Raw genomic sequence first — 16396 nt, 5'->3', positions numbered from 1 at the left:
TAAAATCAAACAGTCCTGGACTGTTTTAGAAATGGAAAAGGGTTGGGGGGAAAGGAGAAGGAGAAATTTGAATGTCTGCATTTGCATTACATGTAAATGTTTGTATGTTACAAAATAAAGGATTCTGTTCTGTCCTCAGAAATGGTATCTGAAAACAGCATGACTGTTGTAGAAATGGAACGTGAATGCTCAGTGTTGTCCTTGTGTGTAACAGAAAGGCAGGCAGGTCTGATAGGTGCTGACATTGGGCCAATAACTAGGAGAAAATAGGAACAAGTCTGGACATCTTGACAGCAGATGTAAATGGGAGCAATATGAAGCTCTGAAGCATGTAGTTCTTGTGCTTCTGTCTTCTGAGCGCTGCTGCAGTTTGTTGTAATGACTGTTCTTTCTCCTGCCCAATTGGAATCATGTATTTTTTGTTTACCTACTGTTCTTTGCAGCTTGTTTTCCTTCTAAATACTGAGTTGGGATTTCTGCTCTTACTGCTTCTATGAGGTTTTCTTAATGTACAGTTTCGGAAAGCTGCTGTAGGAGTGTGCTGTCAAAGTCACACAGCTTCAATAAGGTTCTGCTCGAGTTTATCAATGATTTTTGTCAATAATGATTTTGGGCACTGTTTGTATTGAAAAAATCATCTAAATGGGGATCCTGTTAAGATAGTCCTTGTGTAGGTAACTAAAAAAGCATTGGAAATGCAGACCAATGGGAGGGATTTTTGAAGTCGAATAATGGTGGAAGGAAAAGTCTGCAGCTAAGTAAGCACACCCAGTACTTGGACAGGGCTGAAAATACAACATCCATGGGTATACCGTAAGGAGATGACAAGAAAGCATGTCCCCAGTGTAAGAAAGTTACTCATGAATCTGTAGAACCCTCAGGCCTGTATCAAATACAGGGGAATTAAAGGCAATTGCAGTGTTGGCTGACAGTTCCCACCATGGAATGATGGATACTATTCCAGTGCCCAATCTTTGATATTGCTGCAATGGCATTTCAAGCAAATATCAGTAATTATTTTATTGTGCTTCACTGGTCTTGCAAGAAAGAGGAAATGCGAAGGGTGAAGAAGATACACAGGTCTGTATTGGATGTGGACTTCTGTATATATTGAGTTAGAATAGGAGGGATTTAAGCTGTGGAGTTCTGGCAAAATTATTGGAATAATTAAGTTATTAGGATTGTATTTTACTGAATTTGCAGAATCAATACTTCTGTGAGATTTCTGTGCACTTTGAGGTGGGTAGGACAGCAAAGAAAAAACCTTTTTCTACCCACAACGAACTTCACTCATGAAAGTTGGAAGTTTGGCTTAAACACATATTTGTTGTTCCAGAGTATTATTTTTAATAATGAGTCAGAGTGCCCCCCGTTCCTCTGCATTCTCTCTAATATTTCTGTCACTTCTAGCAAACATTAAGTACGAAATTGCATACTTAGGAAGGGAAAAAAAAAAAGACTGAGTAAGGAGGAACATTTGTGTTTGGGTGACTTTCAAGTGCATTTGCCTCCTTCAGCAAGCACTGTCGTGATCAAGCAGATGATGCAAACTGCTGCAGACTGAGCACAAGATGAAATGACTCCACTTCAGCTTTTGTAATTAGCATTAAAAAGGAAATATTCAGCTGTTAGCTGATGGTTGTTGTTTTTTTTTTTATGGCAATGTTGTGTATTGAAGAAGAGAACCCAAACTCTCTGAAGCGTTTAGTGAGGTTTTTTTTGTAAGATTCCTGGAACACATTTGCTTTCTTTTTCTCTTTTTACTAAATACTATTTAATACATTTGTAAATAGATTATTTACAAATGCAGAATCTCCATGCAGTTTATGATGTAGACGTTTTTGCATTTCATTTTACAGATGATGCTGCAGTTTTTAACTGATAGCAGTGCTACCTTTATCTTTCCAAATTTGACAGGAAATCAGAAGTTTAAGTCAAAGTTTATTTACATAGATTATGGTTATAATCAGTGCACATTATTGTAAATACTTCACCAACAGTCATTTCCTTAGTAACGTGAGTTCTGCTAATGTGAAATATTCCAATGTGCAGTATATAAGGGCTTATCAACTTTTTTTTTGCTGTAAGTGGCTGAGATTGTATAATGTAATACCACGCTTACGTTACAACTTCAGATATGCAGGATGCTTTTTTCTATATGCTTTTTGCACTGTGGGTAGCTGTTACATATAATGGAGTATATTTACTGTTTCAGCTTTAAAATGTGTTACATCTTAATTTAATATTTTCAAGTTTTTGTTCTTTTTTCTTTAACACTTCATAAACTTCAATGTTATCCCCTTCTTTTTTTTTTCTTTCTAAACTTTGTAATCCTAGTTATCTCTCCACGTGAAGGTCTCTCCATCCATGTACAATTATTTTTGTGGCCTGTTTCTGAATTCCTTCAATTTCTTCTATAAATTTTAAAATAGCGAAAGTACCTTTGATTAATATACCAGCAGTATGGCATTGCTGTGGGCTTTTTCTATCATTGTCTTATAAATATGCAAAAATTCTATTTTGACTGCTCTTTTCCATTTTTAGTATCATTTTTAGTGAAGACTTTATCTTACTCATTAAATTCAGATTCCTGACATTTATGTTTAAAATAATCCATTCTGTTCTTTTTCATGTTGTGTGTTATGCGTCCATCACTGAGATCACAGCACCTGTTGAAGTCCTTTCCACATTCTGTACATTCAGTTTCATTCTGATTAGTTTGAGATGATAGGTGGTTTCTGAAAATGATTACATCTTGTTACTCGTTTCCAATTTCCAGAATATAAATGAACTTTTTGCTTCCCCTTTCTAAAGAAAGAATCCCTCAGCATACAAAAATGCATTTTATTTTCTGTCTACTTTGAAAGTTGGTTATTGGTTTATTCTGGTTGCTTAGTGTTCTGCAGAAGTACTTTTCCATTTCTGGATGAGATAGTGACTGAGTTGGGTTCTAACCTCTCTCTCCACCCCTCTAAAAATAATAAATATAGTTTTTAAAAGCATTGCCTCAAAAAAAAAAGAAACAAAATCCAATCAATACAATTGTTTTAGAAGTGAATCCCCAAAGAAGGGTACAAAAGCAGCACCCAATAATGAGGAAGTGACTTTCTAACCATGCAGATCCAGGTGACCCACTAAATGAAGCCAGAATGCTCCCTTCGTTTAACACTAAGTAGGAAAGTTTTTGTTTACTTTGTTCTATGTAAACTAATGCATTCCCTGTGAGGAATGCCTTTTTTTTTTTCTTCCCCTATTGCATGACTCTATCTTAGTACCTAGTACTGATATATGCATGCTAATAGTGTATGTATTTCTGTAGGCTTATACCCACCTATATTCATACATATATATATATGGCTTGTGTTTCTTCTCCACCTTTCATTAAATAGACTTTTTTCCCAATATTCTGGGAAAAATTCCCTGTTCCTAGCAAACTCATCACTGACAAAAGTATGTCCAATTATACGTGCAGCCTATATATTTTGCTTTGACAGGTGAACAAATTCTAGGTAAGTTTTTATTTTGCTTTCATGTAAGCTAGGACTGAGGATGAATAGGAGTTCTTGTCTTGTCTGGTGATTTTGCTTGATAGTAATGAAACCTTATTTTGAACTTGTTTTTTAATAACGCTCTTATTTTCTCTTTGTTTAACTGAAGCTGATTCAACAGGTACTCACTCTCTATATACAACGTACAAGGACTATGAAATCATGTTCCATGTTTCTACTATGTTGCCATATACTCCAAACAACAAACAGCAGGTAAGATGATCTGAGACTGCTTACAGTTAATTTTTCCTGTCTCAAAAGTAGGTGAAGCAATGAATAATTATGACAGATGTTATTTGTTACTAGCAAAGAGAACACTGGCCATCTGCATCACAAAGATGAGCAAGGCAGGTTATTGTAGGTACACTGCAGGTGTCTAGCTGGATTTTTCTCTGTAAGACTGTTTTCTGTCTTATTATCTATTATTTGGTAAAACTTTAAATGAAAATATGTGTTATAATGTCAGTAGTGCATTTGTATTACATATGTGCATACATGACAGTTTTCAGCCTTGTTCAACAAGGTCAGTCATACTTTGATTCAACTAACAGTAATGTGTACAGAATCAGAGGTGACAAGTGGGAACCCAGAACACTGTGCAGCCACTTGAAAGATATTTTTGTATGTTTTAATATACTGAAGAAGTTTGTAGGCTGTCCTGTTTTGTTATTTTGAAGTTCCTGGTCTTTAAAAGGAAAGAAAAGCTAATCAATTAAGGTGACTGATAAAAGCAGCCAAAAAAACCCCAAAAAACAAAAACGTTTCTTCCATGCTTTCCTTGGACTACTGCAGAGTTTAATTTGAGGCTATCATATTATTTTTGGAGAGAAATAGTGACGGTGTCCTTTATCTCAGAGAAAAGCCAAAGACCAGTGGGGATCCCATCACACCTTTTTCAGGAACTGAGCTGTTAATCTAAGTGTCCTGTGTGCACATGAATTCCCTTTCTGATACAATTGAATGAAGTTCATTGCATTTTTCTTGAGTCCTAGACCATCTTGTTGACTGTGATGTGTATCCATTTTATTCTAAAGACTCAGTTTGCATTTCTGCAAATAAAATTGACATTTCCTTTAATAATAAAAAAAAACCACAGCGTTCTTTGTAGCTTCTTTTTATAGAGTAAATACTATGCTATAATTTACCTTTCTTATTTACTGTAGTCTTAGATTTGCTGAATGAATACTGCGTAAGAGAATTGTTATAGACTGTTTTAACAATGATAACAATTTTAACTTGAAATTGAACCTTGCAAAGATGTGTGAAGTGGGAAATGTTTTCCAGCTTCCATGTATTACTGATGGTGAGTCCAATTACATACTAGTAGGTGTTTTTGTTTTTCACGTTTCCATTTAGCTTAAAATTTTCATGTATATATATACATAATCAACCATTTTCTTTTTCAGCTTGAAACATAGAACTGAACAATAGTAATAGGAAAAAAAAAACACTAAAGACTTTAAAAACTGTGAGAAAAGTTTTAATGTGTGCTTCCTTGATTTCTTTTTTTTTTAGCTTCTGAGAAAGCGACATATTGGAAATGATATTGTGACAATAGTTTTCCAGGAGCCTGGAGCACAACCATTCAGCCCAAAGAACATTCGATCTCACTTCCAGCATGTTTTTGTCATTGTGAGAGTGCACGGTCCCTGTACTGACAGTGTTTGTTACAGGTAACTATCACTGGTTTCACTGAAAACATGGAACTGAATGCAGAGGGAGGTGTAACTCCTCTTTTCTCAGTAGGAAAATGTGATGAAAGATTGAGATTGTGGAGGTTTTGGGATATGTGAATTTAAAACGTTGTTTCTTAAAAAGTATGTAGGCACACACAAGTATCTGAAGGAGCCACATTCAGTGAGGAAATGGATGTACTCATTTTACTCACTCTCTAGTCAAGCATTCACAAATGAGTTTAAAATTTAGTTCTCATTTTTCTTCATAGCTGTATTTGAGAAGAATTTTTCCTCTGATCTTTACAAATGCACTTTTTGTTCAGATAATTTAGGCATCTAAACATATATGCCCTTTTTGGAATGCATGCAGTGAGGAAAATATGAATAAGTCTTCAGAAAGAAGCTACATTCTTGGAAATATTTTGTCTGAAATACCCTTGGCTCTTTATTAGTTTCTCTCCAAGAATACTACAATACAGTGTAACCTTACTAAAAGAGAAAATGCTAATTGATAGTGACATATAACAAGGAACTGCAAAGTGAGATTCCTACTTAGTGTAAATTTTGTAACCATATTAAGTGTAGAAATAATGCTTTTGACTTTTTTAAGTTCAGCCAAACTTCCTTTGTTACATCCTGAACTCTTGCTGTATTTTTAAAATCTCAATCTCAGCAAATTCTTATTTATTAACTTAAAATAGGAAATGTCAGAGCAGTGGATTTAGAATAGTCATCTGGAAATGAGGGAGCCTTAAAATTGTTTTTAGTGAAATAGAAATGTGTCACTTCAGTCTATAGAGGAAGAGCTAAGGCAGTTGGGTGCAGTGTCCTTGAGATGATATATTCATGTTTTTCACATAATTATGTTAAGGTTTGAAGGTTTTTCCCTCCCCACAAGGTTGTGGCAATGTTTCTTGAAGCAGCAGTACTAGAAGCAATGCTGAATTTTGTATGTGTGTTACACTTTACTGAAGTAGGCATGTTTATATTGATACTTGCTGTAAGGCAGGTTGCTGACTGTGTATAACTGGACTGACTTCTTTTATCCTGAGATTGTTTCCTGACCCTTTATACTAAAAGACTACAAATTGTGAACCATTTCAGTTAGAATGTTTGAGAGGTTGCTTGGGTTTTAAGTTTGCTTACATCTCTCATTTTGAGTTGCACTTCTGAAGGCGAGCTGCTACTTGGTTTACGTACACATGTTCTTAAATTTTGTCAGATTGATTTTGAGGGAAATTAAATGTAAGAAATCCTAGGAAATCCACAAGGACTATGAATACATTTTCCAGCTGAATTTGTATATGTACAAATACAGACAGATCTGCATTTGCTAGCTGTTTTAAATACCGTGGCTTGTGGTTTCATGTTTTTTCATTATATAGAGCAAGGTAAAGATTTATACTCTTTATACTACAGTAAATTTAAATATCTCAGGACTCTACATCTAGCATAAAGGCTTTCACATCTCTTTCTTTATTTTTTTCAAATGTTTGCAACTGAAAAGGATAGAATCTTACTGATTCCTAGCAATTAATATAATTATTTGAAAACTTCAGCTTTAGTGACACAGATCTGGATTTTAAGGGGAGGAGAGAGATGGGGAAAAAAAATGTGTCAGTATTGATTTTAGAATTGGCTAGGTGTTAAGTGCCAATTTTGTGGTTTTCTTCATCATGTTGGCCTTCAGTCCTGTGCACAGATGAGACTGACAGATGAGATGGATACTGCCAGCACATTATATGTTCTTTGTACTGTCTTTAAAGTCCTTTCAACTTCTTTTCTTTATCCTCTCATCTCGGTACAAACACTTGATTTAGATTTATAGAATTCCATTATGAAAAATTTTTCTAGGAAAGTTTTCAAAGCAACTTTGACCTCTTTTTCAGTGGATTGTTGGGAACAGTCACATTGATCATAATCCTAGACTAAACAGGAAGCAATATAGCATAAAATTGTACTGGAATTTGTGTAAAGAACTGCATAAAAGGAATAAAATCAAGCACTGTTTTTGCCAGTGGTTCTCCCTCCCATGTAAGATAAAGAACATTTCAGAAGCCTGAAATCACTTCAGGATTTCAGTAATTGTGTTTAAGGAGTCAGACAGGTTAGAATAAAGTGTAAAACTAGTGACAGCCAACAGCCAACCTTCCAAGGGAACCATCATATACAATTCTGGTGTATTTCGAAGTGTTTATTTTCCTTATAAAAACTCCATTACCGTGATGTTTTGGCCAAAATTAGTTAATACTTTTTCATGCTTTGACCAGAATATGCTAGATCAGGTTAGAACTGATGGAGTGGTGGTTGTTACAAAGCTGTTGCAGTGATGACCTCTACTTAGGACAGACTACTGAGTGAACGAGCCTTTCAGCAACTTAATTGTCTAAATTAAATGCTGGAGTAATAGAACATGTCAGAAGTTTTTTGGTTATAATAAGAAGGAGCAAGAATCTGAACTATAGTACCAGACTGGTTATTTTATCTTTCCCCTCAAGAAGTGCAGGATTTTGCATTTTAAGTTCTCTTTAAGCTGAGATACTGAGGATGGCTCAAAAAATTCCTAGATGCAGAAATATTTGGCCTTCTGTTTATACGCGAAGGAAGATGTGGTCTGCAAACTGGCAAGATTAAAATGTAAATAAGGGTATATTACTGGGAAATTAAGAAAAAACTTTCAGGGGTTGTGGAAAAAGGGAAATATATTTATGTATTCAAAAAGTGCTGAATTCACATACAGTCAAACTCTCTGCTTCTTCCTTATTTTCATATTTCTTTTAGTGTTGCTGTGACAAGATCCAGAGATGTACCATCCTTTGGACCACCTATTCCAAAAGGCGTCACGTTTCCTAAATCAAACGTGTTCAGGGACTTCTTACTAGCCAAAGTCATTAATGCAGAGAATGCTGCTCATAAATCAGAAAAGTTTCGTGCAATGGCCACCAGGACCCGTCAAGAATACTTGAAAGACCTGGCAGAGAAGAATGTCACCAACACACCTATTGACCCTTCTGGCAAATTCCCCTTCATCTCGCTTGCTTCAAAAAAGAAAGAAAAGTCCAAGCCTTACCCAGGAGCAGAGATCTATAGTTCTGGTGCTATCGTGTGGAGTGTCCATGCAAAAGACTACAGCAAGGGTATGGAAATAGACTGTCTCCTAGGTGTCTCTAACGAGTTTGTAGTCCTCATTGAACAGGACACAAAAAGTGTGGTGTTTAATTGCTCCTGTCGAGATGTAATAGGTTGGACTTCAACAGACACAAATATAAAAATATTCTATGAGAGAGGTGAATGCGTTTCATTGGAGAGCTTCATCAGCAACATTGATGACATCAAAGAGATCGTCAAAAGGCTGGAGGTTAGAATGTGTTCTCTTGTTTGCTTCCTCTTTCCTTTCTCATCTCCCCCTACCACGAAGGCTTCAGAGTTGCATCAGTGTTTGGGATGCCTGAAGCTGTCCTATTTGCTAATTGTTAAATCTACACAGACTTTCCTGCTTTTATTTCTCAAAATCCCTTACTGATCTGATATTATTTTATCAGCCAACGTTAACTGGCTCTGTCAATTGTCTCTGTATTTTAAAAACAAAATAAAACAAAACAAAAAACAACAGGGCCTTCACATGCATAAATTGATCCTGCACAATAGATACTGATGTCATCATTTTTCTTTTGTAGGCTTTTCCTTATTTTCTCCGGCTTATAAACTTGTTGAAACTTGTTTCAAATGAATCTAATATATTTGTCTTATTAATGTGCTAGCAGGGTGCAGTCCCAACTCATATTGCAAGCTTAAGATATTCTCTCAATATGATATGATATGATAACATAAAAACACAGTGAATCATGGTATGCAGGACTGCAACAGGGTAGCAGGCTGGTGGAGTATGCTCATTTTTTATCCAATTAAGTCATGAAAGAATGCACTATATTTTACTATCTTTCCTTTAATTTCACAACTTAGCTGTTTAGTGACCAGGAAAAAGGAAAAAACATGTCCTGTTAAATTATTCTTAACTGTATTTGTGTTCATGGTAGACAGACAAGTTGGCATGGATTACAGTTTACTGTGTCTAGTAGCTTATGCCACTACATTATTATTCTGTTGGAAGGAAACTTGCAGTTTACTAAAACAGCTGGAAATCATAGAATCATAGAATAGCCTGGGTTGAAAAGGACCATAGTGATCATCGAGCTATGAGCACGGTTGCCAACAATTAGACCAGGCTGCCCAGAGCCACATCCAGGTTGGCCTTGAATGCCTCCAAGGAAGGAGCATCCACAACCACCTTGGGCAACCTTTTCTATTGTGCCACCAACCTTTGTGTGAAAAACTACCTCCTAATATCTAACATAACCTTCCCCCTCCACCCCCCCGTCTCAGTTGAAGACCATTCCCCCTTGTCCTATCATGTATAGCATGGTTGATTAGTTACCAAAATGTATAAGATAAAATAGACACACTTGTCTAAATCCATGTTTTATCTGTTGCAATCTGCTTTGTTTTTTTTTTTCCTAAAATTCCTGTGGTTTTGACAAAAACTTCAAGGCAAAACATGGATTACCAGACTCTACTGAAAATACCAGTTCGAGTGATGAGATCATTTCACTTGATCGTGTACCCAGGACTTAGATATATATTTTCCCCTATTGTATCCTGTTAGTGTCCTAATCATTAAACTTCCTGTTTCAATCCACAGCTCATGACTAAGGGATGTGAAACAGTGGAGATGACTCTGCGTAGGAATGGTCTGGGTCAGCTTGGCTTCCATGTAAACTATGAAGGCATCGTGGCAGATGTTGAGCCCTACGGATATGCGTGGCAGGCAGGACTGCGACAGGGTAGCAGGCTGGTGGAAATTTGTAAGGTGGCTGTAGCCACTCTGAGCCATGAGCAAATGATTGATCTTCTGAGGACATCGGTAACGGTGAAGGTTGTCATTGTCCCTCCCTATGAGGACTGCACGCCACGCAGGTACTGTGTGATAACCGCCTTCAGTCAGAAATTACATTTTGATTTGGGGGATGGTGAGGGTGGGGGAAATGTTGGAGAATAAGTGTTAACCTTCAGAAACCTCTGCATGGTTATAAGACAGCATCCAGAGTTCTAAGGTGAAAGAAAAGCGAATGAAAATATCTAATATTCTGGGCCCTGCAAAATATTTATTATATGCTGCTGCTTAATAAAATGTCAAAATAAGCTTACGTATCCTTTAAGCTATATTGATCTGGAAATCAAGCAACATATAGAGAACTGTGCATTTATATGCATCAAAAATGTACATTTCAGTGTCTGTGGATGTAGTTCTGGAAAGCTATGAATAGACATATAGTTTTTTCCTTTAATGAATAAGTTAGGTCCTAGAGTCTATCAAATCTGTGGATCTGAGCAGAGAAATTCCTCTAAATTGCAATTTTTTTCACTCCATAGAAGATCTTGCTGCATCTCTCTAACTTCCAATTCTTGTTAATCTTGAGGCTTGTATTTTTGCTCTTACAGGTTTTAAATGTAGTTTAGTCAGAAATAAACATTAACACATGCTTTTATTCCTGAAATGTATATTATCTGCATTTTTCCAGAACTCATACTATCTAAAGTTGTTTTTTTTTTTAATTTTTTACTGGTCCCCTGAACTCTTAAATTGTAGTTTCAACCACATTCCCAGTGTCTTGTGTTAATTTCTTGTAAATGCTATGTGATTAAAATGGGATAATCTTTGATGGACTAAGTTTGCCCAGTGGCTAGCTTTAGATTTGTTAGGTTTACCAAGAAAAATGTGTACAGTGACACAAGATCAATATGTTTCTTGCAGTCAGTAGGTTTTGCACTGTTGTGTTCTAATCAGTTAATGCCTTTATAGGGATGGATCTTAAATCTTTTTATAATTAGGAACATTAGAACTAAACTTAAATGTGCATTTATTACATTAATATGAAAATACATCTCTAAGCAAAGACATTTATATAAACAGTAGAAGAATTCATATTTGTTTTCACTGCGAGACATTCTAAACCCTGTTGTAACTGGTAGCAAACAGGAAAGAAGTTTTATTTGTCCCCTAGTTGTCAATGGAAAATTGAATACGTCAGGGATTAAAATGCACAGTGGCATAAGGTCACCCATGAGGTATTTGGAAAGCTTTTGTACAGTATTTAGTAGCCCAGGCAAATGGAACGTTCAGCTGTAATCATAGCAAAAGGATTAGAGCAGAAAAATCTGTGTGGAAAGCCCAGATCCTATTATTTCTGAACTAAATTAAGTGCAGCCAAAAGCAGGCTTAGCATTCATGTATCCATATGCACAGCAGGAAGAGAAATTACTGCACTTTTAGAAACACTGTTCTCAGCAGTCGTGGGTTTTGTTTTCTTGCATGACCGAGTGTTCATAGTAGTTTATTACCTAATTATAAAATTTTTAAAAGTTATTGTTTATCCTACTTGCTTTATCCAAAATCATTAAGATTTAGGAACTGTGTATTGAATTGGTGGTTATCCTACATGAATCACTGAAGATTTGGCTTAGATCTTTGCACAAAGCATTATCTCTTTGGCAATCAATTTTTCAGAACTTGTATCCTTCATTGTGTCCTCTGGAGATCATTTAGTATTTCTACTACAGTAGCTTATACAGACCATTAGCTAAAATGAATATTGGTATAGTACATTCACATGAGAAGCAATTCCTATCCAAATAAATTGATTGACATAAGTTTGGAGGAAGAGCAGGAATGCAGTTAAGGTGAGCCGACTTGCCAGCAGTCACGTATGCAAGGTTGGTAGCAGATTAAAAAAAAAAAAAAAAAGCCCCACCCACATCATAGAATCATAGAGTTGCACAGGTTGGAAAAGACCTTAAAGATCATCAAGTCCAACCGCAACCTAACCAACTACCCTTTCTAACAACCATCTGCTAAACCCTCCCTGAGCACCACAAATTGTTTTTAAACACATCCAGAGATGGTGACTCAACCACCTCCCTGGGGAGCCTATTCCAGTGCTTAACAACCCTTTCTGTAAAGAAGTGCTTCCTGATATCCAGCCTAAACCTCCCCTGGTACAACTTGAGGTCATTTCCCCTCATCCTGTCACCTGTCACCAGTGAGAAAAGACCAGCCCTGCTCTCTCTGTAATCACCTTTCAGGTGCTGGAATAAGGTACCCTTCAGCCTCCTTTTCCCTAGACTAAGCAGCGCCAGTTCCTTCAGTCTCTCCTCCTAGGGCATATTCTCCGAGCCCTTCACAAGCTTTGTTGCCCTTCTTTGGACCTGCTTCAGCATCTCAATGTCCTTTCTGTACTGAGGTGCCCAAAACTGAACACAGTACTCATGGTGAGGCCTCACCAGTGCTGAGTACAGGGGCAGGGTGACTTCCTAGTCCTGCTCACCACACCATTTCTGATACAAGCTAGGATGCCATTGGCCTTCTTGGCCATCTTGGCCAAGGTCATGTTTATTTTCCAAATCACTCTCCCTGCATCTTACATATGAACTGTGTTAGCTTGTGTCCCATCTTAGTCCAGTTTTTGTGCTGCTCTGTTCATGTTTTATCCTTAGGAAGGAGAGGATGTCTTCTGTTTTGGCATCTACAGTTATTAGCAAGTGTTGTATTTTCTACTATGATAACTTTTGTGCAGTTTCTTTTTTTTTGCTTTTGTAGCACAGTAATCAGATGAGCAGTAGCAAAGCTTGTTAAATACATGTTTATTAAAAGAAGGCTTGCATCTTCTCTTTCTTGTAGTTGGCTCAACTTCTGTCTTCAAAATTTTATCCTTGTAGACAAAATATATTTGTTTTGCTTTCCAGAACAGTGTTTTTTATAGCAACGTTTTGTTTTGTTGTCCTTTTTCTTTTCCAGAAGTTGTTCTGAAAACTACCGTATGCCAGTGATGGAATACAAAGTGAATGAAGGAATGTCATATGAATTCAAATTTCCCTTCAGAAATAATAACAAATGGCAGCGAAATGCAAACAAGGGACAGGGACCTCATGTGGCTCAGGTACCATCCCAAGTTCAAAGTCCAGTGCCATCTAGGATTGGCTCAGGGAAAGGAGAAGGGAAAATGCCACCCCCAGAACGAGCAGCCAACATCCCACGAAGCATCTCTAGTGATGGGCGCCCCCTGGAGAGCCGGAGGTACGTATCTTCTTCACAAGTCGCTTTTTATTGCTGCTCAGAATTCTTCTTGAAAAAAGCACAATAGGTTTATCTAAGCATCTAAGGACTGCTTTCTTTTCTTGTCTGTAATTAGTCAAAAGGCAATATGAATATGAGTGAAACAGCCAAAAGGAAATACGTTTGCTAGGCTTGACTAACGAGAAAAAGAAGTGCTACTGGATTGATAGGATATGTTTCACTGCATTGAGTGATATTCTAAAATTCCTACATTTTTGTTTAATGTTAGAGTGATGTCAGAGTTTTAGATCTAAATTTTCCAGAACCTCTGTGTTTTAAAGAAGTGAATTTAAAATTCATAGCTTGTTTAGAGGCTTGGTGGAATAATCTAAAGCTCCTGAGGCAGAAATAGCATTTAACATTGTTCAGTAAGGAAATACCAACCTGTGCAGAGGGCAAATTTATCAACTGGGACACTTTCAGACTTCTTAGGCTGAAGAATAGATTGTTTTAAATTTGCATTTCTATAGAGGGAATTTTTTGTTTGCTTTTTAAGAAAGAAAACAATTATTTAGAAAGATATCAGACATATCCTGTCACATTTTCAAATGAACTGACATTGTTTTGCTTATCTGTACAAATCTGTTGCATTTCTGCATTTACAAAGAGACTTGTTGAGGGAAATAAGCTCATGGCTCATGTTTTGAATTCCCTGAGAAAAAATAAAGTAGAAATAACATGTAAAAAGTAGAAAATTTAGAGGTGCAATAAAAGAAGGTCAAGCATTTTTTTGAATCAAGAAGAACTGAGGTTAATTAAAAATAAAAATCAAAATCAAAAGATGGTAAAGCCAAGACCAGAGAACTACCAACGTGAAATCATTTGAAACTTGTGTAGGCTAAATATTAACAAGTGGCAATAGTTGGTAAAGACGTTATTTTCTTGCTTAATTTTTCATTGAATACTGTCATACTTCTGCACTTAAACTGATTAGTTTGTATGTCTCATGCTTCCCTATCCTTGTAGCTTTCTTATAAGCTCAGTTGATATGTGCTTAGAACTTGCATCATCAGAAAATTGGCAACTTTGAAATTACTGGTAATATATGTTATATGCCTAGATACTGTGTGTGTGTGTGCATATATGTATGTATTCTTTTAATTTTTCTGGTGAAGTTATTTGTGAGGGAGACTGCAAAAGCCAGTGAGGCATTGGACTTTGTTCTCTCTCTTATGGTATGTTTGGACCAGGATAAAAATTGCATGGCTTTGTGCCATGTTCCCCTTAAAGTTGGAGACAAATAGGTGATGAATTTGAAGGAATGGGAGTAGGTCTGTTTTGTTTTGTTTTTGGTGGGGTGTGGTGTTTGTCTTTTCTTCCTGCCTGTTCAGTGCTGTAGAATCTTACTCTGTAATTATGGGAGGCACAGTAATACCTGGGCAAAGTTTCAGGGAGTGGCAGGACATCAGATACAACTGAACTGCTGGTTTTTTTTCCCAGAAGCATCTGATGCTTCATGGCACTAACCAGAGAGTTTTGTCCAGAATCTTGAGTTGTTGCTTTCTTTCTTTATGTGGAGGAGGGTGAGGCCCTGACTGCTGAGAGGTGTGGTATTATTAACTGTGCTTTTCTTGCACATAAAAATCCTCGTGGACAACACAACACCCCTAAAGCATCCAAGATTTATCCACTCAATGGATGCTTCTAGAAGGGAGTTCTGGCCTGACCAGTGTTTTGCAAAGGGAAGATTGCATTTCCATATATTTTGTACTTGTTTCCAAAAACTGAAACTTTCCATTTCTTTCATTTTCAAAGCATGTTAGCTGTTTTTTTTATTATTATTATTGTTGTTTTTTGTTTTGTTTTGTTTTTTTCCTCCAGACATTCTTTGTTTTTTGTTTTGCTTGTTTTTGCTTCGGAAGGGCTGTAGTGGATTTTTTCATCCTGAAGCATATATTACCAAAGTATCATTTTGTTTGGCAGGGTTGTTTTTTTTTTTTTTTATTTTTTTGGAATGCCAAAAAAATACATTTTATGTCTGCTCTAAACGTGTTAATCTTGGCTGGATCAAGTCTGAATATAACAGCAGCTGCATGAGGTTAATGTGTTGCCAGTTAAAGTGAATAAATATACTGTTACATCATTTGAAAGGAATATGGAATAGGGAGGGAACAAACCAAACAGATTACTTCAATAGGATTACTCTATTTTTCATTTTCTGCACAACAAAAGCATTGCATTTTAGAAAGCTCAAATATTTCCATTGTTATTGTGTAAAATGTCTGAAATGAATCAAGATGAGACTTTCATAGCCCTCTTACTTCAGCGTAGCCCTTTTTGTGTTCCCATTGGCAGTGATCTCCATTAATGCTCAGGGTAGGGCTGGCTCGTTTTGTTTTTTCCAGCAGTCCACTTTGCCTCACTAGTGAGAGTCTAAGCTGAAGTTGTTACCAGCCTACCAGGAAGTAATTTTATTTTTATAAAACACCTTATCATTCTATTGGTTTTCACTTACTTTTGTCAGCCATCTGTCGAGAACCCAGGAGAGAATCAGAGGAGTGTTATAAGTCTTTATTATGCCTCATTAGTAAAGCTGTGCAGATTGCCTCTCTTTCCTTACTACCATTAGGGCTTCACTTTCCAAAGGAAAGTGCTGCCTAACTGTCAATGGGGCTGGAAGTTTACCTGTGAGGACCAAAGTCATTAAGCAGTTTCAGAAATGAAGTACAGCTATGCTCTAGATTTCACTAGCTATCATTTCTGTTTCTTCGGTGCCAAACCCCATGTAAGACTTGCTGATGTCTGACCGATTTTAATGCTTGGTTTTTTTGAAATTGAAGGTGACAAATATGGTGCCTTGTTCCTGCCATTGGCAGCACGTTGTTTATTGACTGCAGGTCAGTCAAATAGAAGCACTGTAGTATTTCTGATTTATCAGGCCTTGCACGTTGAAAGTGTAACTCTTTTTGAATTACCTGCTAGAAATATTTGATGATTGCTGATGATTGCTTCATACAACTAGTTTCTAAATACAGATACTTAGTGAAACAAATTTAGATTTT

The 16396-nt window shown here is 36.6% G+C and overlaps 1 protein-coding gene across 5 annotated transcripts in view; it reads left to right on the top strand.

Annotated features, from left to right (window-relative positions):
• Positions 1-16396, top strand: part of SIPA1L1 (signal induced proliferation associated 1 like 1) — a 190097-nt gene that overhangs the window by 138603 nt on the left and 35098 nt on the right. For all 5 annotated transcript variants that reach the window (XM_052693648.1, XM_052693651.1, XM_052693647.1 and 2 more), the window contains 5 exons: positions 3658-3761; positions 5064-5221; positions 8006-8582; positions 9924-10198; positions 13077-13355. In XM_052693648.1, coding sequence (XP_052549608.1) covers positions 3658-3761; positions 5064-5221; positions 8006-8582; positions 9924-10198; positions 13077-13355 — 1393 coding nt within the window. The remainder of the gene's footprint in view (positions 1-3657; positions 3762-5063; positions 5222-8005; positions 8583-9923; positions 10199-13076; positions 13356-16396) is intronic.

The sequence above is a fragment of the Tympanuchus pallidicinctus genome, unplaced genomic scaffold, assembly GCF_026119805.1.
Source record: "Tympanuchus pallidicinctus isolate F22 unplaced genomic scaffold, pur_lepc_1.0 scaffold3, whole genome shotgun sequence".
NCBI classification, from domain to species: Eukaryota; Metazoa; Chordata; class Aves; order Galliformes; family Phasianidae; genus Tympanuchus; species Tympanuchus pallidicinctus.
This window is presented reverse-complemented; position numbering and strand designations above follow the sequence as displayed.